The following is a 25,652-nucleotide window of genomic DNA, read 5'->3' on the forward strand; positions in this document are numbered from 1 at the left end:
TTTGAAACTTATATAGTTAATTAATGATGTTTGAAAACCTAATTTTGTAAGTTCTAAAAACACAGTGTGTATTGGTTTCCTAAAAGTGTATACCAAAGTCACCCTGTTAAATCATTTCTCTTGTAATACAAAGTGTTTGTATATGTGTTTTTTTTTTTTAAAGAAGATCCTGTGATAGCTTTGCCATTAGCAGGAAAAGATAACCTGAATGTAGTCCCATAGACTTGTGATCCTGTGGCAAGTTCACCTTCACTATAACTGATGTAGTTAAATTTGTACAATTTTAAAATGTGTTTGTGCATTCAGCTTTGAACAGTCATTGTATGAACTAATTTGAGGAAAAAAAAGTGTACATTTTTTCCCTTCTATCTTAAAACATTTATGGCATCTCTGTGCTGATTCTCCTGGGAACCCTGTGCAGAGCGTTCGGAAGCATTGTGGGAAGGGGTAATTATGCTGTCCAGGGAATTTGTCAGGGAACAGAGCTGTGGGAGATTAAAGGAGATGTGATGGTTGCAGGGGTCACAGCCTTGATTTTGAGCCAAGACTCACTATCACTTTTTTAATTGAGTCTGAAAACTAGAAAGCTGTGATGTGGTAGCCACCTATTACCAGGGAGGACACAGCTGACTAATTGGAAGTGAGTGAGCATGGGGCTTAACTCCAAAAACAAAGAACCAGAACAATCAAATATGAATGGCCGTTCATTACAACAAATACTCTGATAAATAGAGACTTTCATATTATAATTGATGTGTACCCTCTCTTTGCTATTTAAAAAATATAAATTCTTCACTATCTGTATTTCAAAGCATACAAATAGTTTGACCTTTATTCTAGCTTTAATCTTTATGTAGGAAACTGAGTGAAATGCTTTGTTAGTTGTGAAGCTTTGAGTTAACATCACTTTTGTATTAAATGAAGTTAAAAAAGATACTGATAGTATTAATGCATCATATTATGTGTGTTCCTGTATTACACCAAAATTAAAAAGCAGATATAATTTACATCACATTGTCACATTTAAAGTACAGAAATAGCTTGTGTTAGGATATTTAAAATACCTTATTTACCTAAGGTACAATTGCCTTTGTATGGCTCTAATTCCTTTTCAGCACATTGCTGTGCATATTCAGAATGAACTGCTAATTTCAAGCACTATTTAATAAGGCTGTTTTATAATAGCAAAATAACTTAACAGTTATAAAGAAATTTGACAAAGATTTTATTCATTCTTGTTATGCTTAAATTAATATTAAATACAAATATCTCTAAGAATAATTATCTGACTTTTTTTTTCTGCTTCCTTTCTTGAGAACTTACAGAGTATAAGAACAAAATGTAATGCCTTTTTGCATGTAAGGCTTCTCCCTTTGCCTCATCTTATCCAGTGTTTAGGAAAACAGTAAAATGAATGCAACTAATCCATAGCCTGTATTTCAAGACTTCTCTAGTCTCTGAGTCTTTATAAATGGAGACTCAGATCAAAAGCTTCAGCTTAGGTAATTTAACAGTGTTCACATGGCTTCTTCAGGGTTGCCAGCCTGAGAGATATGCTAAATATACATCCCTGTCCCAAGACGCTTCCTTTTTTGGTCCAGAAAGTGTATTTACTTCCTCCAAGCACTCAATTTTGAGGGAGCAGCATAAGTAAGGATTTGGGAGGGCTAAAGAAATCAGTGTCTTGGATAATCACTTCAGTTAAATTAGCTGTGAGAATCAAGTGAGTGAAAATATTAGTCCTAGGAAATTTCTGGACAGATTTACTGTTATGGGCTAAAACAGTTTCTACCATAGACTTTCCCATTTCATATACATGATATATACATAAGTTATATATATATATATATATATGAATATATTCATTTTTGTCACGTAAACAAATGAAATCAGGATCTTTATCTCCTATATTGAGATAATACTGACATAGTACGTTTCTTCCTCAGAAAATACTATTCATGTATTGTAACAACAATGTGTGTAGATCACACATTCTACAATCCATGTAGAATGTGTGATCAGTTCAGTTCAGTTGCTCAGTTATGTCCAACTCTGCAACCCCATGAACTGTAACACTCCAGGCTTCCTTGTCCGTCACCAACTCCCAAAGCTTGCTCAAACTCATGTCCATCGAGTCAGTGATGCCATCCAGCCATCTCATCCTCTGTCGTCCCCTTCTCCTCCTGCCTTCAATCATTCTCAGCATCACGGTCTCTTCAAATGAGTCAGCTCTTTGCATCAGGTGGCCAAAGTATTGGAGTTTCAGCTTCAATATCAGTCCTTCCAATGAACACCCAAGACTGATCCCCTTTAGGATGGACTGGTTGGATCTCCTTGCAGTCCAAGGGACTCTCAAGAGTCTCCTCCAACACCACAGTTCAAAAGCATCAATTCTTCAGTGCTCAGATTTCTTTATAGTCCAGCTCTCACATCCATACATGACTACTGGAAAAACCATAGCTTTGACTGCATGGATCTTGGTTGGCAAAGTAATGTCTCTGCTGTCTACGTTGTTCATAACTTTTATTCCAAGGAGCATGTGTCTTTTAATTTCATGGCTGCAGTCACCATCTGCAGTGATTTTGGAGCCCTCCAAAATAAAGTCTTTCACTGCTTCTGTTGTTTCCCCATTTATTTGCCATGAAGTGATGGGACAGGGTGCCATAATCTTATTTTCTGAGTATTGAGTTTTAAGCCAACTTCTTCATTCTCCTCTTTCACATTCATCAAGAGGCTCTTTAGTTCTTTACATTCTGCCATAAGTGTGGTATCATCTGTGTATCTGAGATTATTGATATTTATCCTGGCAATTGTGATTCCAGCTTGTGCTTCATCCAGCCCAGCATTTCACATGATGTACTCTGCATAAAAGTTTAATAAGCAGGATGACAATATGTAGCCTTGATGTAACCCTTTCCTGATTTGGAACCAGTCTGTTGTTGCATATCCAGTTCTAACTGTTGCTTCTTGACCTGCATACAGATTTCTCAGGAGCCAGGTAAGGTGGTCTGGTATTCCCATCTCTTGAAGAATTTTTCAACAGTTTGTTGTGATCCACACAGTCAAAGGCTTTGGCATAGTCAATAAAGCAGAAATAGATGTTTCTCTGGAATTCTCTGGCGTTTTTGTTGATCAAGTGGATGTTGGCAATGTGATATCTGGTTCCTCTGCCTTTTCTAAATCCAGCTTGAACATCTGGAAGTTCACAGTTCACATACTGTTGAAGCCTGGCTTGGAGAATTTTGAGCATTACTTTGCTATCATGTGAGATGAATGCAATTGTGCCCAGGACTGCTGCACCCAGAGCCCCTGCCCCTGCGGCAGGCCACTGATGACCCATACCTCCGCAGGATACACTCAAACACTGAAAGGCGTGTCTAGCTCAGTCTCTGTGGGGTCTTCTGGAGTGCACAAGGTTTTGTTTGACCCCTCTGAGCGTGTCTGGTGGGTTTGGGGTTTGATTCTAAATGTGATTTCCTCTCTTCTACTGTCTTGCTGGGGCTTCTCCTTTGCCCTTGAATGTGGGGTATCCTTTTTTGGTGGGATCTGACATTCTCCTGTTGATGGTTGTTCAGCAGTGAGTTGTGATTTTGGAGTTCTCACAGGAGAAGATGAGCGCATGTCCTTGTAGTCTACCGTCTTATAGACTGTAATAGAATGTGTGATAGTCTCGTTTTAATGTTGCTGTTAGAAAAGAGAGGGACTTTCCCCTTGACCCTAACTAATCTCCATAGATGAATGGAGATCTCATGCGTTCTCTATCCTTAACCCTTAGAAGCATCCATCTGCTGGTGGGCAGGGACTCTATCCTCTCAGACCTTTTAAAAATGCTAAGATGCTGAGTAGAGGACTGCAGGCATGAGTAACTGTGTGTGTTGTTTCAAACCCTTTTCCATGGAGAAGATGACATTAGAACTCTTTGACAGGTCTCCTTATCTTGGTGTCCTAAAACGCATACTTTGTCTTTCACTGTAAAATAAATGCATTTAAGCCTAACCCAAAGAAAGAGTTTACCTCTAATATTGATAAACACTTCATAAAATATCCCACCACATTTTTGCAGCACTTGAGCTAGGCAGGACCTGACGTCTTTTATACTAGTTCAATTTCTTACCTCAGGGCCTTACAAACCTTACAGATGACAAGAGACAGATAGAATTTATTAAGAAATCTGAGAGTTGAAAAACTGCTCAAGATCAAACCTGCAGACCTCAGTGCAGAAATTTATTTTTGTGTTTATTCCTCTTTTATTTGTGATAAATCTGAGTGATGAAGCACCATCTTTTAACACTTTCTTCCAGCTCAAATATTCAGGGATAGACATTATTCAAAATTCACGATATCTTAAATTATTTGAACATTATACAAAATAGATTCATTACTTGAGAGGTGTCTTATGGAGCAGATAGAGGGCATACTGCTGCATGTCAGCTAATGACATATGAAATATGTACTGCTGCTGCTGCTAAGTCGCTTCAGTCATGTCTGACTCTGTGCGACCCCATAGACGGCAGCCCACCAGGTTCCACTGTCCCTGGGATTCTCCAGGCAAGAGCACTGGAGTGGGTTGCCATTTCCTTTTCCAATGCATGAAAGTGAAAAGTGAAAGTGAAGTCGCTCAGTCATGTCCGACTCTTTGTGACCCCATGGACTGCAGCCTATCAGGCTCCTCCATCCATGGGATTTTCCAGGCAAGAGTACTGGAGTGGGTTGCCATTGCCTTCTCCAGACACACCTAAGAGCAGCCACATTTGCTTCAGTATCAGTGTATTAATACAGTGACATGATATTCAAGTAAGGTTTTTTTTTTCTCACCCCTTCTTGGTCTTGTCTATAATATCAAGCAGTGACTGTTGACTTAGAATTGGATAACGACTGGAAAAGTTTGGCGAGTTTGGCATCCTGGCAATTCTTTGTAACTAACCCCCAAGATTGTAAAACCTGTGATTATGTGCAAATGTTGTTCACGCCTTGTCTAATGGCTAGTCTTCAGAAGAATCATTCTACAGCAGAGGTTCTCAGTCTTTACCTGGAGAGATTTGCAAAACTACCAATGCCAGACCAAATACACACCACTCTCTTGGTGAGGGACCCAGGCATTAAACTTTTTTAGAGCTTCCAGGGGGTTTCAGTGTGCAACCAAGGTGGAGAACCACTGTCCTAGAAGAAACAGGAACGGAATCAAAATCAGCATGAAGAAAACCCCCTTCCCCCACTGAACCCTGAATTTACCATAAAAAATAGTTTTTTCTGTCAGTTTGATGGTTGCCAAAATAAACTTTTGAACAAATTGCTTAGACTTTTGTGGCACTGTTGAGACACTCCCTCACGTGTCATGGAGTGTGTTTGATTGCCTCCAGACAGCTAGGGCCAAAGTGAACAATTTAGTTAGTTCTGCACTCCGTGTATTGGCAACATAGCAAAGCTGAGTGCCTGGACTGGAAACCTGGCCTGCTAGTGTGACACTAGGAACACTGTATCGGTGTCAACCTCCACACCCCCACTTCTCCCACACACCCTAACATTATGTTATCCTTTTTTCCACATGAAAGACACCTCTTCTCTAGGTTCATCCAATGGTGTATTTATGCTCAACTCAGTTCAAGTGTTCAGACAAAGCTAAATTACTAGTTGACAAAGGTTTAAGGTATAATCCCTCCCAGAGGTTCTACAATTTTAATAAGGTCTCCTGAAAGCTGGAAATATCAAAGTTGTAAAACTTTAATGACAGTAGTAACTGGGAGAGGATTAAATAATTGGACTCAAAGGGCCCTCTTCATTACCCCTTTTCAAATTATACCACATAGGCAGCTTTGCTTGTTAGATTAGCCCCTCTGGAGAACATTAAGCTTCTGTTCATAGTAAGTTCAAAGAACTCACTATTACCCATTCAAAAAACAATTTTTGGTCCTTTTGTGTCCAAATATGATGTCTCCTTGGTCATATAAGTAGGGTATCAATTGAAATTAATTAATTATTATTTTATTCAAGGTAATTTGCCACTGAAACTCTGTGTGATAATTGATGGCCTTCAAAAATTTAATTTACTCCAGATAATTTATTATCAAAAAACACCTTATGAGATTCATATGTACTATGCTGTGTCAATGAATATTAAAGACAAGAATGAAATAATTAAGGAATTTTAAATGTTGCAGTTGACATTACAGGAGTTATAGCCTCTGTTAAGAATCTTGTCTTTGCCAAAGAAAATTATGTTATCAATTAGTCACTTAATTTTTATGCTCTTTAATGTTTTCACAATAACCATTTTAACAATTGGAATGCATTAATAATTTAGATAGAGTATATGTTTTTATTTCTTGTGTGGAAAATGAGGAGGCTCTCTTGAGGGCTGAAATTGATAAGTTCTACAAAAGGAGGCTGGAACTCAATAGCTTTAAACACCTTATTAACATATCTGTTAATTTGTTATTTTTAGCAGTATGAACTGTAACCAAAATGATAACTTCTTGATGTTATTTACATCACTTTTAATTACCTTCTTTCTTGTTCTCTTTCCCCTGTTGCAAAGTGAGTGGAAATGTTGATGGGAAAGCTTTTACACCTCCTGCTTGCCTCTGCTTGCCACCTCCCCACAACTATGTTCACGTCCTTTAATTGTCCCCTTTCTTTTTCATACACATGCACGCAGCTCTGTTTTATGGTGATGAATCCTAGCAGTCACTAGCAACAAGCATTCTGAAAAACTGCATTATCATTTTAAAGGGTGTCTGTCAATAAGGGAGTTAACACATTTGCTCCCTTCCAGTGGCAGAGGCTATCTCTGCCTTGTCATGGTAGGAAAAGAAAATTGACCTCCTGTTCCCAATTTTATGTGGAATTTTTTTTCTGAGATAGGGGCAGTGACCTTGCCAGAAGGATCCAAGTACATGTAAAATCATATTTGACTTGATGATGGATGGCCATTTACCTGGGTGCAAGCATCTGTTCTGATACAGTTGAGGATCTGGGGAAAGGCAGCTACATGTTAATGCATTTCACTCTTGCCTCCAGCTGGCAGAAATGGTATTTTCAGAAATTCAGTTGATTCTCAAAGGAGATGGTTCTATCATAAAATGTAGAAAAAGGAGCTAATCTTGAATTTCATAGCAGAACTTAAGTTTGTTTCTTTCAACTTAGTCTACTAAAGAATTACTTGTTCAGAGTTAATTTTATACTTTAACATTTCTCCAGTGAGTTCTATAAAAGACATTTTAATTTATCCCATAAAAATGTCTTCCAAGATTCCTATGCTTTTTCTTATTTATCATTCATACTCTTGTTCTCAGAATGTAGAGCAGTGTTCACATTTGCCAAGTTACTGGTTTCCTGAGTAATAAGGTTTGGGCTTAAGTGATTGCATTGTAATTTATAAAGGTTTTGTCAAATCTTTCAGTTTTTCTGATTGTAGCATGACCTAAGTCATGTTTTCTCAATAAATGTGATATACCAGTATGAAACTCGAATGTATGTGATTTATTGCTTCCCTCTTATATTTACAGCATATCAAAAATTATAGGAAACAGATCAATAGCAATACATTTCTTGTTTTTTTTAATCCATAGTAATACCCTTTTTTGGACACAAGAACTTAACAGATATGAAATTGTGTCTTCAGTATTAATTTTTTTCTTTCCATACAGCTAGAAGTAATTCTACAGTTCTCGTGATTTATCAGTTCAGTTCAGCCACTCAGTCATGTCCGACTCTTTGTAACCCCATGCACTGTAGCATGCCAGGCTACCCTGTCCTTCACCAACTAAAAGCTAACAAAACTAAAAAATCCTAGAGAGCATCCTGTGGACACTTCTAATTTATGGTTTCCCCAATGGAGCTAGTACAGTTTGTGATGCGATATAGTTTGTGAACCTACAGGGAACCTTAGTGATAATCCCATCCACCTCTCTCATTCCTGCAAATGGGGAACTTAATCCCTTACAAATGGTATATTCAGTGATAAAGTTTGGAACGAAATACAGATGTCTTTACTTCTTTTTTCAAATAATTTTTCTTTCTCAGAACATTAGCTCCTCTAACTGATTTGAAGTTAAGAGGTATATTTTTTATTTGCTTCTGATCTCTGTGTTGTCTGACCCTCTGGGTCACATTGTTTTCTGTTTGTTGGTATCAGATTATGTGATGTAAACATGGCTGACATGAGAAAGCCTTTAGGATAAGTGAGACAAATTACAAGAAAAGGCTGAAAGGCTGAGGTATAGGTGGAAACACTGATGACCTCCAGTGTTGTCTATGACCACTTATTATGGATAAGTATTATTGGATAAATGCATGAAACATGGGGAACACCTGTAACATACTCCTCAGGGACTTACCTCGCTGACAACTTATGACTTACTTGAGTCTGTGAAGAAACTATATAATTATACAAACTCTTCTGTTATGGTCAAATACACAAAATACAAAATAATGTTTCTAAATCCAGAATACTGACCCTCAAATGATGTGTGACTTTGGGAAGTTTTTAAGTTTCTGCGTGAGCTTCTGTTTCCTAACCTACAAAATGGGAAGGGTTATCCATCTGTTGTTGGAGTGATATGAATGGCAAATGAAGTTACAAAAAGTGGATATTTCACACAGTACCTGGGACTCAAGAGCCTTTCTGTGAATGTGTGTTTCCCTTCCTTTCAACTTTCCAGAGAAATCACGGGTGGTCTTTTTAGGTACTGTTTGCCTTGTGACAGGTTATAAACAACAGTATTTTCTGGGAAGTGACTCAATGCTTATTGAAGATAGCAAGGAAAGGAAAACAGAAGAATTTGTTAGCAGCTTAGTCACTAAGGTGACATTTTGTGAAAGAAAGTCATCAGTGAATTGTACACATAGCATGGGTTTGTCTTTCCTCTTCAATTTCCTTTGAGTTAGCCACATCTAAAGAGAACCCACCTACCAAGGGGGCCTATTACTTATTAAGGAGCTTCCGGTTCGCATGGCAGCAGCTACAGTAATTGAGGGATGTAATTTAAGAGCAAATGACCATGTAGTGGTTGTCTTGCATTTCCAAACCTATCAAATGATGGCCAATAACACACAGCCTCATTTCTATATCAGAAATAAATCTACCAATGATATTATTTTCTTGTCATAATGTGGATGAATAGATTGTTTCCATTTAATTCATGCATTATCAAAAAATTATAAAGTTGCCTTTCATTCTGCCCAGATTTGAAATTCATTCATTATTCTGTCCGTATTGAAACTAGAGGGAAAATGTGATGTTAATAGAGAAAGTATCCAAATTACACAATAGTCACTACTTTATGGTAATAAGTCAGTCTGGAAATGACATGTTTTTAAAGGTGCAAATGTTCAATGTGTCAGATTATCAGATTCCAAGCTCTTCAGACATCTGGAAGTCATTTTTTTCTTAGAAGGAATGTTTTATGGGATTAAATTATATGGGTTGAGAGAAGGCTTTATTTTTATAAAGATGAGACTAAAGATCTTTATTAAAGGTCAAAAGAGGAGAATGCAGAGGGTGTTTAGCTGTGATGCTTTAACGCCATGTCAAGTCACGCACCTGTCTAAAACTTGACAACTCTGTTCTTATAAAAACAAGTACCAAATTAAATACTGAAAAGCTCATAAACATCCAGTATTTAAGAGTAGTAGCAAAAATGTTGAAAGAATGTTTGCCTGCTATTCTGCTACTTAAAATTTAAATTTCAGGGGTGAAATAGAGATAGTTCAGTATAACATATTTTAGATTGAGCTTATAAATAAATGGATGATAAAGAAATAAAGCACATTTTCTAAGGAAATATTCTCTTGCAAGTGGAGATGGATGTGGATTGAAAAAAGGAATAGAAAGCTATCCCAAACTATTCTTGGTAGGAAAACAAGATTTGAACTTAAAATACAGAGTAGCTGTTTACACTGATCATAGTAATCATGTACTTAGAAAATTTCCTATTTCACTTTAAGCCTATATAAAAAGCCTAGAGAGTACATATGTCCACTTGAAAGAATGTAATTAAGAAAAACCTATTTCTATAGGAGAAACTACCATTCATATCCATTGCCAATAATTTATCAACATCAAAAGAAAGGAGAAAGAAACCCAAATATATCAACCATCCATTAGGTTCTAGGAGTCATTTGATTCTTATAGCAATGCTCCTAATTTGTTGTTATCCCCAGTACACACTTGAGGAAGTTGAGATTCAAAGAAGTTCATTCATTTCACAAACATTTATTGAGTGTCTAGTAAAGAAGTGGTTAACACTGGCCTTGGCTCTAGGGCTATCACAGTGATCAAGATGGAAAATGTCACTCTTAGCATGGAACTTCCTGTCAGAGGGGAGAGGAAATATACAAGTCAAGAAAAATTCAAAACCAAGTAGCATGCATGCAATATTAAAATAGTAAGAGGCAGTGATGCAGCTGCGGTTGTCAAGGTGAGAACTCCAGATTCCTTAGTCTGGGAAGACTTCACAGAGATAAGGTCCAAATGGCAGGAAGAGCCACAATGTGAAGGTCAGAGGGAGGCACGGAGCAGGTGGAAAGAAGAATCAAGGCAAAGCTCTAAAGCCTGGGCCCTGGAGCCTGGTGAGCAAGGGGAAAAGTGTAGCAGTATCAGGGGTAATATTGCAATATTGGCAACCGTACCTAATGCCACAGTTGGAGTATGGATTTAACCTAAGGACATTAAGAATTAATTGGAGGGTTTTATGTGGGGGGAGGAACATCATGACCCACTTAATAGTTTTAAAGGAATAGTCACCCTGGCTACTGTGAGATAAACCAATTGGCTGGTGAGAAAGTGTGGAAGCAGTTAGGAAGCCCTTTCATTGGCCCAGCTGGGTAGTTATAGTGGAGATGTTGACAGATATTGAGGCATTCAGGGGAAGGAGAATCGGGAGAAACCCTACATTTTTGGCAAGATACAAAGAAGAGCTTACTGAGAGTGAAAGTCTGATAGATGAGTTAGTTCATAGTTGAAAATCAAAAGTTTATTCTTCACTTGCTCAATTGGAGAAGATTGTTAGACTCCAGGAGAAAATAGCACATAGGCACTTGACTAAACAAGTATGAATTTGGAGGTCAGTATAGGGAATAAGAAACTGAGCATCATATTACTTTGAATAATTTCAGATATCCAATACTCGAACGGATATATGATGAAGTAAAAATACAATTCTGTTTTTAGCTAATTTACTTCTTTGTTGTTATATGATGGGTTATTTATGAGAGAAAATATTATAGATCAAATATCAATAAACTTCTTGTTATAGAAAGATACAGAACTTAACAAAACATAAGATAAAAATTGAGAGGTGGGGGAAATGGATGAATGTGTTCAAAAGGTACAGACTTCCAATTATAAATAAATAGGTAATGGGGATGTAATGTGTGGCATGGTGTACTGTATCATGTTTCTTTAAGTTGCTTAGAGAGTAGGTCTTAAAAATTCTCATCACAAAAGGAAATGACTATTTAATATGATGGATATTAACTAAGCTAATCACGGTAATCATGTCGCTATATACACATATATCAAATCATTATGCTGCATACTTTAACAGTGTTACATCTCACTTTTATCTCAGTAGTATTGGGGGGAAAGCCTATAAATGTTTATGCTATGTACTGGCATGTTATATTGGGCTTCCCTGGTAGCTCAGCTGGTAAAGAATCCACCTGCAATGCAGGAGACCGCGGTTCGATTCCTGGGTCGGGAAGATCTCCTGGAGAAGGGATAGGCTACCCACTTCAGTACTCTTCAGCTTACCTGGTGGCTCAGACAGTAAAGAATCCACCTGCAATGTGGGAGACCTGGCTTTGATCCCTGGGTTGGGAAGATGCCCTGGAGGAGGGCATGGGAACCTGCTCCAGTATTCTTGCCTGGAGAATGCCCAAGGACAGAGGAGCCTAGCAAATTACAGTATATGGGGGCACAAAGAGTCAGACACAACTGAGTAATGCAGCATAGCACAGCACAGCATGTCTAAAATGATCGACTGCAATATGAAAAATATGCATGATAGACATATTCAATTTCTTAGTGTGACTTAAACATATATATATAAACATATATATTATAAGCAGTATATTAGCTTTATAGCATAGAATGTTTCTGAATTAAGATAATATTAAAATATATTTAGAATTTAATAGCTATTTACAATTGTGTATACCTTAGCCAACTTTGAAAATCAAAAGTGTCTTACAAACTGCATTTTTTTGGTGGGGTGTAGACAGAACAGTGGAAATCAGGATTGTTAAGTGTGTTAGAGGAAACAAATTATGATGTAATATTCCTCATTTGTTTTAAACCTAATTCTAAAACAGAATATAATATAAATATATAGAACAGTTGATTTACTATTCAAGTTTTAAATATTAAATGATAACCAATCCATGTTGAAATGACATAATCCAGAAAAAGTGGCTTTTCAGATATTACTATAAAATGAACACTATTTATACATGTCTAATATTTAGAAATAAGTAACAAATAAATGAAAACAAAGCTTTATTATCACAGATAATTTCATAGATTGTATGAAAATAATCTGAAAGGAAGATGTTCACTTGATGATCAAACCTAGAGCACACTATTATAATACTAGGAACACTTTGTTGGACTTCTAGAAATGTGTTTCTTTCACCGCTTCCTCTCGATAAGTTTTAAATCACTAACAGTATAAAAAAAAACATTACAGTATTTCACACATATTCTTGGCTTCATTAACTTCTGCTTTGATTGAACATTTAAAACATCTTGTAAAATATTTGTTACTTAGAATTTTGGAATTCTCATAAACGAGTGTCAAGTTAACAGGAGGGTCGAAAGATCAGTTTTGAGTGAGTCATTTTTCCCTCCATGTGAAAGAAACTTTCTCATTGGCTAGTGTTCAATAAAAGCCTAACCATAAGTAAAAATTGACCTCCACAGCAGTGGCCTTGGGAAACTAAATGTTAAATACAACATTTCTGATATTTTATAGTAGATAGTAAATTATTAAGAAGATATTATATGATGCCACTTAATATAACTCCTAGTTAATCTATGTGTGAGAAAGGGTTGTGGATTTGGGACTCATCAGTGACTGGAAATAATTGTTCAAAGAAAAACCAAATGAGTCAAAATGAATTCCACAGGGAGCCTCAAAAATGGAGCTATAGGAAAAGTATAGAGTCAGTATGAAGGGGATTGAAGTCTGAAGATGCCGAATGGAAAACATGACCCTGAAGCCAGGGAGAATGGATGAGAAAAAATCTGGATCAACTGTAGTGTCCTTAGGGAGGACAATTTCACAAAGGCCTCTGGGTACAGAACCACTGTCCCTTCCCAGCAGTGGCACCTCCACTGTGGGCAAGGCGCCACACTTCTGCCCCACGTGGCTCCCAGCTGAACAGCTCTGCCTAGGAGTTTGTTGATGCCCAGTTCAGCCTCTGGGAGACTGAGCATGTTCCCTGATTCATAACATTTGTGTGTGTGTGTGTGTGTGTGTGTGTGTGTGTGTGTGTGTGAATTATTAATGCCAAACTGGTTCAAAACACTAAACAATTAAGAATTAGGTTTATTCACTAAAGCAAAAATTTAACACATTAAAAATATCTAACATGGTTGAAGCACACATTTCTACATTGAAGAACCTAGCCTCCTCCATCTTTCAACCATGATGTCACAAAATATAAAACAACAGTTTAAGAAAAAAAAACAGTTTTAACATTTTTTAAATTCAGATCTTGACTAAAAAACTTAAGCTTGCAGAAAAATAGGCAATGGACATAAAAATGACAAAAAGTGAAAGTATTCTAAAATATATGAAAGATGCTTAATTTCACCCATAAGAAAAAGGTAAATTTAATTAGTATTTCCATAGTCAGATCTGCACATATCCTAAATTTTAATGACATATAATGACATACTGTTCTCTAGGTGATGGGGAATAGTCATTCTCACTTGCAGTGGTAGAATATTAAACTATAATTCCCATGGAGGCACATTGGCAGTATCTGTAAAAACAAACAAACAAAAAGAACCTCCACTTCTAACAATATTTCTTATAAATATATTTTCATGTGTGTGAATTGCCATATATTCATGTATATACACCGTAGTGCTATTTTTCAAACAACTTTTAAAAATTAAGGTATGGTTAATTTACAATGTTGTGTTAGTTTCAGATGTATAGCAAAGTGATTCAGTTAAATAAACATATATATATATATGTTCTTTTGCATATTCCATTATAGGTTTTATGAGATACTGAGGGTAGTTTCCTGTGCTATCTGGTAGGTCCCCATTGTTTATTTTAAATGTAGTAGTTTGTATCTATTAATCCTGAATTCTTAGTTTATCCCTCCTACCTTTATAGTTTTCCTGGTTTTGAACTCTAAAGAGTATTTTCTAAAAAAAGAAAAAAAGTGAACAGACCCTATTTTATCTAGTATGTTAGCATGAAAAAACTTACCTCTGAAATTAATTTATAGAAATAGGATGAAGAATGCCAAAATCTGATTTGTGTTATATAGATTACACTGATTTCTAATGTGCTTCTGACACCCCAGATATAGTATATAATGCAGAGCATTTCTGTACATACTGAATGTTGCATCAGAATGAATTACAATCTGTTATCCCAATCCTAATCAGTTTAAATTGAGAAAAAGAAAACCTTTTACCGTATTGTGTAAAATTTGATGCCTAGCTTTCTTTCATTTAATCTTTTAGGTCTCTGCCTCTATAGGACACCTTGTTTTGTTACTATCATTCTCACATGCTTATTAAAAAATAATTCTTCAAACCTCCTTTTATTCAAGTTTTGCCCCCTGCTGACAATTACGCACATCAAAATCAATTAGTATTTTAAAGATAAATCCAGACATACAGTTGCTCTTAAAACCACTGAAAGCCTTTCCATTACATTTAAAATATCATATCCTGGTTACAAGGCCCCAAAGGAATGCTGAATGGACACACTGCTCGCAGTTCAGGGTCCCTTTGCCCTATAGACTCAGCTTCAGAAGCGGTTCACATAGCACTTGCTCCATTGACTTCCAATAAAATAAAATATAATTCAACATTTAGGAGGCAATCACAATTGTTAAATCATTGACTTTTAGATGGTAGCACTTTGTATTGTAAGATTTTGTTCAATTTGGTGATTTAAATATGATACTCACATATATGTACGGTATTTACATGGACAATGATTCTGTGTAAACTTGTCCGCTGGTGATCTTGTGTTCATGGAGTTCAGAGATCTGTAAGTCAGAATATCATGTGTAATACTAAATAATGAGAAGTTATATAATATAGGAACATAAGGAATCTTAAAATTCTGACACTATTTTTTTTCTTGACTGAGGAAATAAAAGGCTACTAAATGCCTAGGCCATTCATGTGTACTTTTGAACTCTTTTTGCTTTTGCTGGAAGCAGCATATGATTAAAAGTTGGTATACCACAGTGCCTGTTTTGGACCTTTGACTTGTTAGAAAGATAGAAATCTAAAAGTTCAGAGGGTAGGTGAAAGGATGACCATAGTCCGTTGCTGGAAAGACCAATTAGTAAGCCCTGATTACACTTTAAAAAAGTTAATTGCTTATTTCTTTACAACTCTGTTTCAACATTATTATAAGCCATTAGTGAACATTGATCAGATCTGTCAAAATCATCAAAGCATGTTGTAAGAACGTTTCCTTTGGACTTGTTAAAAAGTTGAAGCAATTTCTAACCATTATTTATACATTTCATTTCCCTTAACAATGCTTACTTTGTGATTCAGTATTTTATTGTTGAATTAGCTTTAAGGCATTGAATAAAAGAATTGATTTGGAAAATAATGAAAAATTTTAAAGTCCTGGATCTCAAAAGTTACTGCTTTGCAGATGACAGTGGTAGGAGTGTGCATTGAATAAGAAAATGCCCATCCCTTGGAAATCTATTTTTTTGTTTGAAAACTGAAAAATACATCCTCTCTCCTCCCCCATCTTACACGCAGATGTGTGGAATTTAAATATATTTTGACAAAGTGAAGAGAACTGTCTCTATAATATATTGAGGTCAGTGAGTTTTAAAACTGTTTCCCTTGCAGTTTTAAAAGAAGGACGATGAGAGGAAATGACTAAATCCTCTGCGTATATCTTCATTGACAGCTGATAATTAGCAGGCAGCCTAGCAATAATAATTAGTTCCCTCTTGAGAAAATTTCCGGATGAACCCTGAGTTGGTGCATCTCAGTTGTCTTGTTTCTTTGTCCACTGCCTCCCCCAAGTAATTCGTGTTATTTTTAGAGTAGGAAGAACTCAAGATGAGCTCCTTCCTTTTACCCGAGTCAGCACTGTCCATTATTTGCACTGTGTTTTCTGGAGATTACCTGAGATTAGACTTTCTTTTGTCCTCCTCTTCCTGTATATTTTCTGATTCTTTCATCTAAGCAGCTTGCAGCAGTACAGAGGGATAAAGAAGTTAGCCATTGCTTAGTAAATATGCCGTGTCTGTGGACTATAATTTGATGCTAAGACCACTATTATGACTTAAAATGCTGGCTCTAAAATCTAAAAGGAGAAAATATCCTTAAAGAAGGAGGAAAGCTTCCTGCTTAAGGTTTTTGTTTTGTTTGCCTAAGTGTATACCAAAAAAGTATTTAATTCATTTGGAAACTATAACAAGTGAAGTACAACGATTTCATGTTTTTAAATTAAGATATATAAAATTGAGGATGTCACCAATTCATAAAGCAACATGAAAAAGTCAATAGTTACTTGAGACAGTTTTTAAATACAAATGAAAGGTAAGTAAAATTAAACTTGATATTAACCTGAGTTTTCTTGTTGTAAATGCCGATGAATTATTTGAATTATGTCAATTCTAACAACTGAATATTGGGAAAACCTTCCATTTTATTTTATTATGAATAGGAGTCTCTGCAAAAAATGTATCCAAGTTCAGAAATCTTATAATCCCTTAATAGAATAGACTTTTCTGTGTTGCTATTGTTCAGTTCTAAGTTGTGTCTGACTCTTTGTGACCCCATGAACTCCAGCACATCAGGGTTTCCTGTCCTTCACTATCTCCCAGAGTTTGCTCAAACTCATGTCCATTGACTCAGTGATGCCATCCAACCATCTCATCCTCTGTTGCCACCTTTTCCTCTTGCCCTCAATCTTTCTCAGCATCAGGTTCTTTTCCAGTGAGTGGGCTCTTCACATCAGGAGGTCAAAGTATTGGAGCTTCAGCTTTAACATCAGTCCTTCCAGTGAATATTCAGGGTTTATTTCCTTGAGAACTGGCTGATCTCCTTGCTGTCCAAGGGACTCTCAAGAGTCTTCTCCAGCATCATATTTTGAAAGCATCAGTTGTTTCGGGCTCAGCCTTCTTATGGACCAACTCTCACATCCATACGTGACTACTGGAAAAACCATAATTTTGACTGTCTGGACCTTTGTCAGCAAAGTGATGTCTCTGCTTTTTAATATGGTGTCTAGGTTTGTCATAGGAGAAGGCAATGGCAACCCACTCCAGTACTCTTGCCTGGAAAACCCCATGGATGGAGGAGCCTGGTAGTTGGGCACGACTGAGCAACTTCACTGTCACTTTTCCCTTTCATGCATTGGAGAAGGAAATGGCAACCCACTCCAGTGTTCTTGCCTGGAGAGTCCCAGGGACGGGGGAGCCTGGTGGGCTGCCGTCGATGGGGTCGCACAGAGTCGGACACGACTGAGCGACTTAGCAGCAGCAGCAGCAGCAGGTTTGTCATAGCTTTTCTCTCAAGAAGCAAGGACCTTAATTTCATGGCTACAGTCACTGTCCACAGTGATTTTGGAGCCCAAGAAAATAAAATCTGTCACTGTTTTCATTTGTTCCCCCTCTGTTTGCCATGAAGTGATGGGACCAGATGCCATCATCTTATTTTTTTTTTTTTTACATTTTTTAATGTTGTGTTTTGAGCCAGACTTTTTCCTCTCCTCTTTCACCTTCATCACAAAAGGCTCTTTAGCTCCTCTTCACTTTCTGCCATTAGTGTGGTATGATCTGCGTATCTGAGGTTGTTGATATTTCTCATGGCAACCTTGATTCCAGCTTGTGAGTCATCCAGCCCAGCATTTTGCATGACGTACTCTGCGTGTGAGTTAAGTAAGCAGGGTGACAGTATACAGCCTTGATGTGCTCCTTTTCCAACTTTGAACCATTCCATTGTTCCATGTCCAGTTCTGTTTCTTCTTGTCCTCAAAACAAGTTTCTCAGGGGGCGGGTAAGGTAGTGTGGTATTCTCATCTCCTTAAGAATTGTCTGCAGTTTGTTCTTAGTTCCTCCTGTAGGAAGTTTTAGATGTAATGGATTATGGAGTTCTTGTTTATAAGGAGCAAACTTTTAACAAATCAAACCATCTTGATGGTGTTCTTCTCTGGGGACCAGAACTGGGGAAGACTAAGCTGTGTGCCGCACAGTGGTGATGGACACCCCATCTACTGTGAATAATTACTAGCAAAGCTCTCCAGTCAACTTTCCTTATTTAGATTTTGGCACCAGCAATGACCAAATAACCTTAGCTGTGTGCTATGCTGTGCTTAGTTGCTTAGTCCTGTCTGACTCTTTGTGACCCCATGGATTGTAGCCCACCAGGCTCCTCTGTCCATGGGATTCTCCAGGCAAGAATACTAGTGGGTTGCCATGCCCTCCTCCAGTTATCTGTGTTCTGAATCTCTTTAAAACCTCTCTTTTTGCATTTGGGTAACAGGAATAGTTGTAGGTCCTCCCTCTTGCAAGTAAGTGCCACATGATTAAGTGAGATGTTTAGTCAAATATCTAAAAAACTGTGATCCAGTTGAATTGAGACATAAAATTAACCATCATGTCAGGCAGTGCTCTTAAGCAATTTATATAGTTTTTCCCTTGTATTTTAGTGACTTTGGATTTTTTTAGAAACCTGGGGTCTATTCCAGACCTCTCATTTTGTTTTTTATTTACCAATATTTTAATACCCCTAAATATATATTGATTTGTTCAATTGAATATTTGCATGAGTCATCTCAGATCAGTTTTGGAAAGAGGCAAGTAAAATAATCAAATAAAAGTAGAAAATTATAGTTAGTATTAAAGCATAAATATGCACAACCTTTAAAAATATTTATGTTGTAGAATTCCTCTGTGTTATTCCAAATATATATCTGAAAAGTGAAAGTGAAAGTGAAGTAGCTCAGTCATGTCCAACTCTTTGCGACCCTGTAAACTGTAGCCCTTCAGGCTCCTCCATCCATGGGATTCTCCAGGCAAGAATACTGCAGTGGGTTGCCATTTTCTTCTCCAGGGGATCTTCCCGACCCAGGGATCAAACCCAGGTCTCCAGAATTGCAGGCAGACACTTTAACCTCTGAGCCACCAGGGAAGCCCAATATATATATCTGAAGCACAGACATTTACACATAGTGGATACTTTTGGCCTTCCCTGACTTAGAGCTCAAGATGTTGGAGAGTCCCAGACAGGAAGGAGGATTTGAGTCTCAGAGTGAATTAAGGATCACAATCGGGATTTATCTCTATGGAAGTGGACAAGAAAAGTATAAACCATTGAACTGATATGTTTTGGTTAGTACCTTGATTCTGAAATTTCTATTGATAAGCCTGAACTTGTTAGGAATCAGTCATCAGTGCTATTCTGTTGTACTGGTCAAAGTAGAGAGTTACAGAAGCATTGAATACCCACCCCTCATATAGGGAACATGTTTAAAGAAAACTACAGTCTATTTATTAGATCTTATATTAAAAAAAAAAATAACTTCCAGTGCATGAGTCCCAAGCATCCTGCACCCTGCATCGAACCTAGACTGGTGATTCATTTCTTACGTGATATTATACATGTTTCAATGCCATTCTCCCAAATCATCCCACCCTTGCCCTGTCCTGCAGAGTCCAAAAGACTGTTCTATACATCTGTGTCTCTTTTGCTGTCTCACATACAGGGTTATCATTACCATCTTTCTAAATTCCATATATATGCGTTAGTATACTGTATTGGTGTTTTTCTTTCTGGCTTACTTCACTCTGTATAATCGGTTCCAGTTTCATCCACCTCATTAGAGCTGATTCAAATGTATTCTTTTTAATGGCTGAGTAATACTCCATTTTGTATATGTACCACAGCTTTCTTATCCATCCATCTGCCGATGGACATCTAGGTTGCTTCCATGTCCTGGCTATTATAAACAGTGCTGCAATGGCAGATTCATGTTGATGTGTGGCAAAACCAGTACAATATTGTAAAGTAAAATAATAATAATAATAATAATAAAGTAATAACAGGAACTATCCCAGGAACTGTCTTTATAAGTGAAATGAAATTTCTTAACTTACTGCCTAAGGCATGTACATCATATTCAATTTTATGTATCCAGGCATATCTTGGCAACAGTTTTTTCTGAGGCAATATGAATGAATCAGAATAAATTAGATCCCAAATTCCTGATAACCTAAAAGTATTTCCTGACTCTATAATATTTTAAATATATGAAAAGTCATAAATTAATGTTTTAACTACTTGCCTTTGAAAGTGAAAGTGAAGTCACTCAGTCGTGCCCGACTCTTTGCAACCCCATGGATACTAGCCTGCACCAAGCTCCTCCGTCCATGGGATTTTTAAGGCGAGAGTACTGGAGTGGGTATCATTTCCTTCTCCAGGGAATCTTCCCAACCCAAGGATCAAACCCAGGTCTCTCACATTGTAGATAGATGCTTTACCATCTGAGCCACCAGGAAGCCACTTTCCCTTTAGGCGAGTTTAAATATGGGTCATCAGCTATTTAGAATTTTTCATTGATCACTCCATTTTTGAAGATGTCAAAAATATAGATTCAGCACTATACTTTGAAAGACTAAAAATATCTGTCTTTGGATTTGTATGTTTTTAACAATGAAGAAAAGTTATGACCAACCTAGATAGCATATTGAAAAGCAGAGACATTACTTTGCCAACAAATGTCCGTCTAGTCAAGGCTATGGTTTTTCCAGTGGTCATGTATGGATGTGAGAGTTGGACTGTGAAGAAAGCTGAGGGCCAAAGATTTGATGCTTTTGAACTGTGGTGTTGGAGAAGACTCTTGAGAGTCCCTTGGACTGCAAGGAGATCCAACCAGTCCATTCTGAAGGAGCTCAGCCCTGGGATTTCTTTGGAAGGAAAAAGAAGCTGAAAACTAAAAAAAAGCTAAAACTCCAGTACTTTGGCCACCTCATGCAAAGAGTTGGCTCATTGGAAAAGACTCTGATGCTGGGAGGGATTGGGGGCAGGAGGAGAAGGGGACGACAGAGGATGAGATGGCTGGATGGCATCACTGACTTGATGGACATGAGTCTGAGTGAACTCCGGGAGTTGGTGATGGACAGGGAGGCCTGGTGTGCTGCGATTCATAGGGTCGCAAAGAATCAGACACAACTGAGATACTGAACTGAACTGACTGAACGTTTTATCACCTCCATTTTAAAAATGCAATTCAGGCAAATAATTAATAATTTAGAGGACAGAAGGGTAATTAACATGTGAGGAAACCAGTCTAAAGAGGTTAAGTGGTTATTCAAGGTTCCTCAGGTAATTAACGGCAAAGCCAAGACCAGAACCTGGCTCCTCAGCTTCTCAGCCTCCAGGACTTTCATAATGGCATACACATCTGTTGTACTTTAATTCTCTCTTTCTCTCACTCTCTTTTTTTTGAGGGGTGGGAATTTTTTTTTCATTGTAATAGTGTAGGATAGTTCTCTCTTTCCCATTTATTCTCTGGGCAAATGAGTTTCTTCATAAGTCACTTAAAGGATGAAAGTCATTCAAACTGTTACACTGTGGTGGAAAAAAATCGATAAATATAAAGGCCATGAGCAAGGAACTTGTGACAAATTTGCATTTGTTGGAATTTTTCCCTTTGCATTTCCCAAACTATACCTCAAGAGAAACATGAATTCATCTTTGTTATCTCATGGGATAGACTTGGTCATATAGATGGAGGATGGGTCCGAGTGAAATCTGATATATTAAAAGAAAATAAGACTGGTGGATCAGTAGTTCAGTTCAGCTCAGTAGCTCAGTTGTGTCTGACTCTTTGCGACCCCATGGACTGCAGCATGCCAGACTTCCCTGTCCATCACCAACTCCTGTAGCTTACTCAAACTTGAGTCCATTGAGCCGGTGATGCCGTCAGTATTCACTATTGGACATCACAATTGTATGTCACTATTGCATCAGTAGTTAGTCTCTTATTATCATTGATAAAAAAATAGGAACTATCACCTTTACACTATAAAAATAGTGTAAGCGTAATAAGCACTTCAGAAGCTGGCAAGTCATAAAAACAAGTAGAAGTTTTGATGTCTACATCTCCAGGTATATATGGAGGTAATGAGGCTCTAATGACTTCACTGGGAAAAAGCAAGGGCATTCCATCCCTACTGGAATTCACTGATGGAGGGCCTTCTTTACTGGTGAGGCTGCCTCTCTTTCCAATTCATACTTTTAAAATTTGCAATGAGTACTCAACTGTGGCAACACTCTGGGGTAAGTTCCTCGTATTTGTTTCCTTTCATGACTTTCTCTCATTTTCCAGCCAACTTAGTCTCCTAAATTCTGTACCTACTGTTCTTGGTAAGTCTGTAGTTTAGAGATCTGTTAATTCTACTTAGCATATACCCATTCTTTGATCAGTTAAATATGTTCAGATAATGATTTCACCATACTTAACACTTGAAGAATTTTAGAAATATATCAGAATAACTAGGGAGCTTTTTCTGCAAAATAGTTTGCTGTTCAGACCTGATGTAACACCTTAAGTGATTACATATAAAGACAAGGTATAATGGCAGTGGAGAACTTTGATTTATATTTTGTTATGGTATTGAATTCCTAAAAAGTGCATCTCTTTCTGTGAATGCTTAGTAAGAAAGGAAAATAATGTGATTCTACCTTGACAAAATTACCAAGTAGGAAAAATTTGTCTTCCAGAATTAAAGAACCCCTAAATCTCTCAAATTCCTATTTTCATCCTCCCTAAATAAAGCGCCTTATTATTTCCATCTCTCCCTAAAAAGTTTAAGTTCTTTGTTTAGATGAGTTGTCAAATGATTCAATATCACAAGTTTTACCTTTATAAATGATACTTTGATGCTATCAATATTGCTTGTTTTAAACTAAAGATTTAAAGTTAGCCCTATCCCATGAAATGTTGGGCATCAGCAGTTTCAGAGTAGAGAAATAGAAGTTAATACATTCTTAATAGTGGGGGAAAAATACTTCATTTCTCTTTTCTCAGAAATAGTGTAAGGGTGGACAAAATAATGTAGATCTGTCATATTTCATATTGCTATCTGGATTTGAGTGTTTTGGTTACCAACATTTAACCTTCTCTGTCAGTTGCATTAGGAAGATTTTTGGGAAATGAAGTTATCTGTTAACTTGTCAATATTTCCAAGGAGGCGTCTTGGGAATTTTCAGCCTCCAGGGTTTTTCATATTGGAGTCATACTCTTTCTCATCCTCAAAGTCTCTCACATATCATTTACCAATCATAAGTAATAAACTGCCATATGCAGTGAAATAGCTTCAGCAAACAAACAATACTACAGGTTTGCCAGATTCTGACTTTCTGAAGTAAGTTCAGTCTAGTTCATTCACTCAGTCATGTCCGACCCTTTGTGACCCCAGGAACCACAGTACACCAGGCCTCCCTGTCCAGCACCAGCTTCCGGAGTTCACCCAGACTCATGTCCATTGAGTCAGTGATGACATCCAACCATCTCATCCTCTGTCGTCCCCTTCTCCTCCTGCCCCCAATCCCTCCCAGCATCAGGGTCTTTTCAAATGAGTCAGCTCTTCACATCAGGTGGCCAAAGTATTGGAGTTTCAACTTCAACATCAGTCCTTCCAATGAACAACCACGACTGATCTCCTTTAGGATGGACTGGTTGGATCTCCTTGCAGTCCAAGGGACTCTCAAGAGTCTTCTCCAACACCACAGTTCAAAAGCATCAATTCCTCAGTGCTCAGCTGTCTTTATAGTCCAGCTCTCACATCCATACATGACTACTGAAAAAACCATAGCCTTGACTAGCGGACCTTTGTGGACAAAGTAATGTTTCTGCTTTTTAATACGCTATCTAAGTTGGTCATAACTTTCCTTCCAAGGAGTAAGTGTCTTTTAATTTCATGGCTGCAATCACTATCTGCAATGGCAACCCACTCCAGTACTCTTGCCTGGAAAATCCCATGGATGGAGGAGCCTGGAAGGCTGCAGTCCATGGGGTCGCAAAGTCAGACATGACTGAGCAACTTCACTTTCACTTTTCACTTTCATGCATTGGAGAAGGAAATGGCAACCCACTCCAGTGTTCTTGCCTGGAAGATCTCAGGGACGGGGGAGCCTGGTGGGCTGCCGTCTATGGGGTCACACAGAATTGGATACGACTGAAGCGACTTAGCAATCACTATCTGCAGTGATTTTGGAACCCCCCAAAATGAACTCAGCCACTGTTTCCACTGTTTCCCCATCTATTTGCCATGAAGTGTTGGCACCAGATGCCATGATCTTAGTTTTCTGAATGTTGAGCTTTAAGCCAAATTTTTCACTCTCCTCTTTCACTTTCATCAAGAGGCTCTTTAGTCCTTCTGAAGTAAGAGTAGTACATAAACAGTGGCCTAAATCACAGTTTTAGACAGTAGATCCCTGTCAGTTTTAACAGTTATTCCCACTGTGGTGAATACTACCATGTTTAATTTCATTGCATTCACAGTCCTGATAGTTTCCAGACTCGAGTGATTTGACTTTGGACATGACTTTCTCAACCAGTTTCAAGTGGAAACATTTTTTTTCTGAATTGGTGTTCATCTGGAATTAAATGGACTTGTTTTGGGGATATTTATTTTAGAATTGGGATTTTTATTATATGTAGAGAAGTAAATATAAAAGTCATAGTGGAATGACTTTTCTATGTAGTGCTTTACATTAAAGTTTGTGAACAATAACTCTGTATTTAAAAGCATAGGCTATTGACTTTACATATTAAGTTGTATCAAAGTTTTTCCATTCATAAAGTTAAAAAAGATTATAATTTGTGCACATTGTAACTTATTTCCATTATACTCTGTTTTTAAATGCTGAACAATTATTTTAAAAAATATAGTTGAACTATAATGTTGTATGAGTCTGTTTATAACATATTGATTTGATATCAAGTCATATCAAGAAATGACTATCCCAATAAGTTTAGTTAATATCCATCCCTTTACATAGTTAGAATATCTACTATTTTAGCAACTTTCAAACACACAACCAAGTTTTGACAGTGTATTATATATTTTTAATCTTTCTGAACAATAAATTTTAGAGTTTGTATTTATGATAAAATGAATGAATGTTAACTGCACAGTAAAAGTACATGTGAAAATAGAGCCGTGAAAAAAGTATTACAAAGGTATTGGTATTTTCTCTGTGTTTAGGGTACATTTTGTTTTGCATTTCAGAGCTCTTGGATCTAAACAGAACATCGGTCTTTCATAGCCGTTTTGGATTTCTTAATCTCCAGACAATGCTGCTGGATGAATATCAAGAGAGACTCTTCGTGGGAGGCAAGGATCTTGTATATTCCCTCAGCTTAGAACACATCAGCAGTGGCTATAGAGAGGTATGAAAGAGTAAACTATAT

At 37.3% G+C, this 25,652-nt stretch overlaps 1 protein-coding gene across 1 annotated transcript in view; it reads left to right on the forward strand.

The window, feature by feature from the left end:
* Positions 1 to 25,652, forward strand: part of SEMA3E (semaphorin 3E) — a 279,257-nt gene that overhangs the window by 129,423 nt on the left and 124,182 nt on the right. The window contains exon 2 of the mRNA XM_027968533.3: positions 25,471 to 25,631. Within this exon, the coding sequence (XP_027824334.2) occupies positions 25,471 to 25,631 (161 nt within the window). The remainder of the gene's footprint in view (positions 1 to 25,470; positions 25,632 to 25,652) is intronic.

Source organism: Ovis aries, chromosome 4 (genome assembly GCF_016772045.2).
Source record: "Ovis aries strain OAR_USU_Benz2616 breed Rambouillet chromosome 4, ARS-UI_Ramb_v3.0, whole genome shotgun sequence".
NCBI classification, from domain to species: domain Eukaryota; kingdom Metazoa; phylum Chordata; class Mammalia; order Artiodactyla; family Bovidae; genus Ovis; species Ovis aries.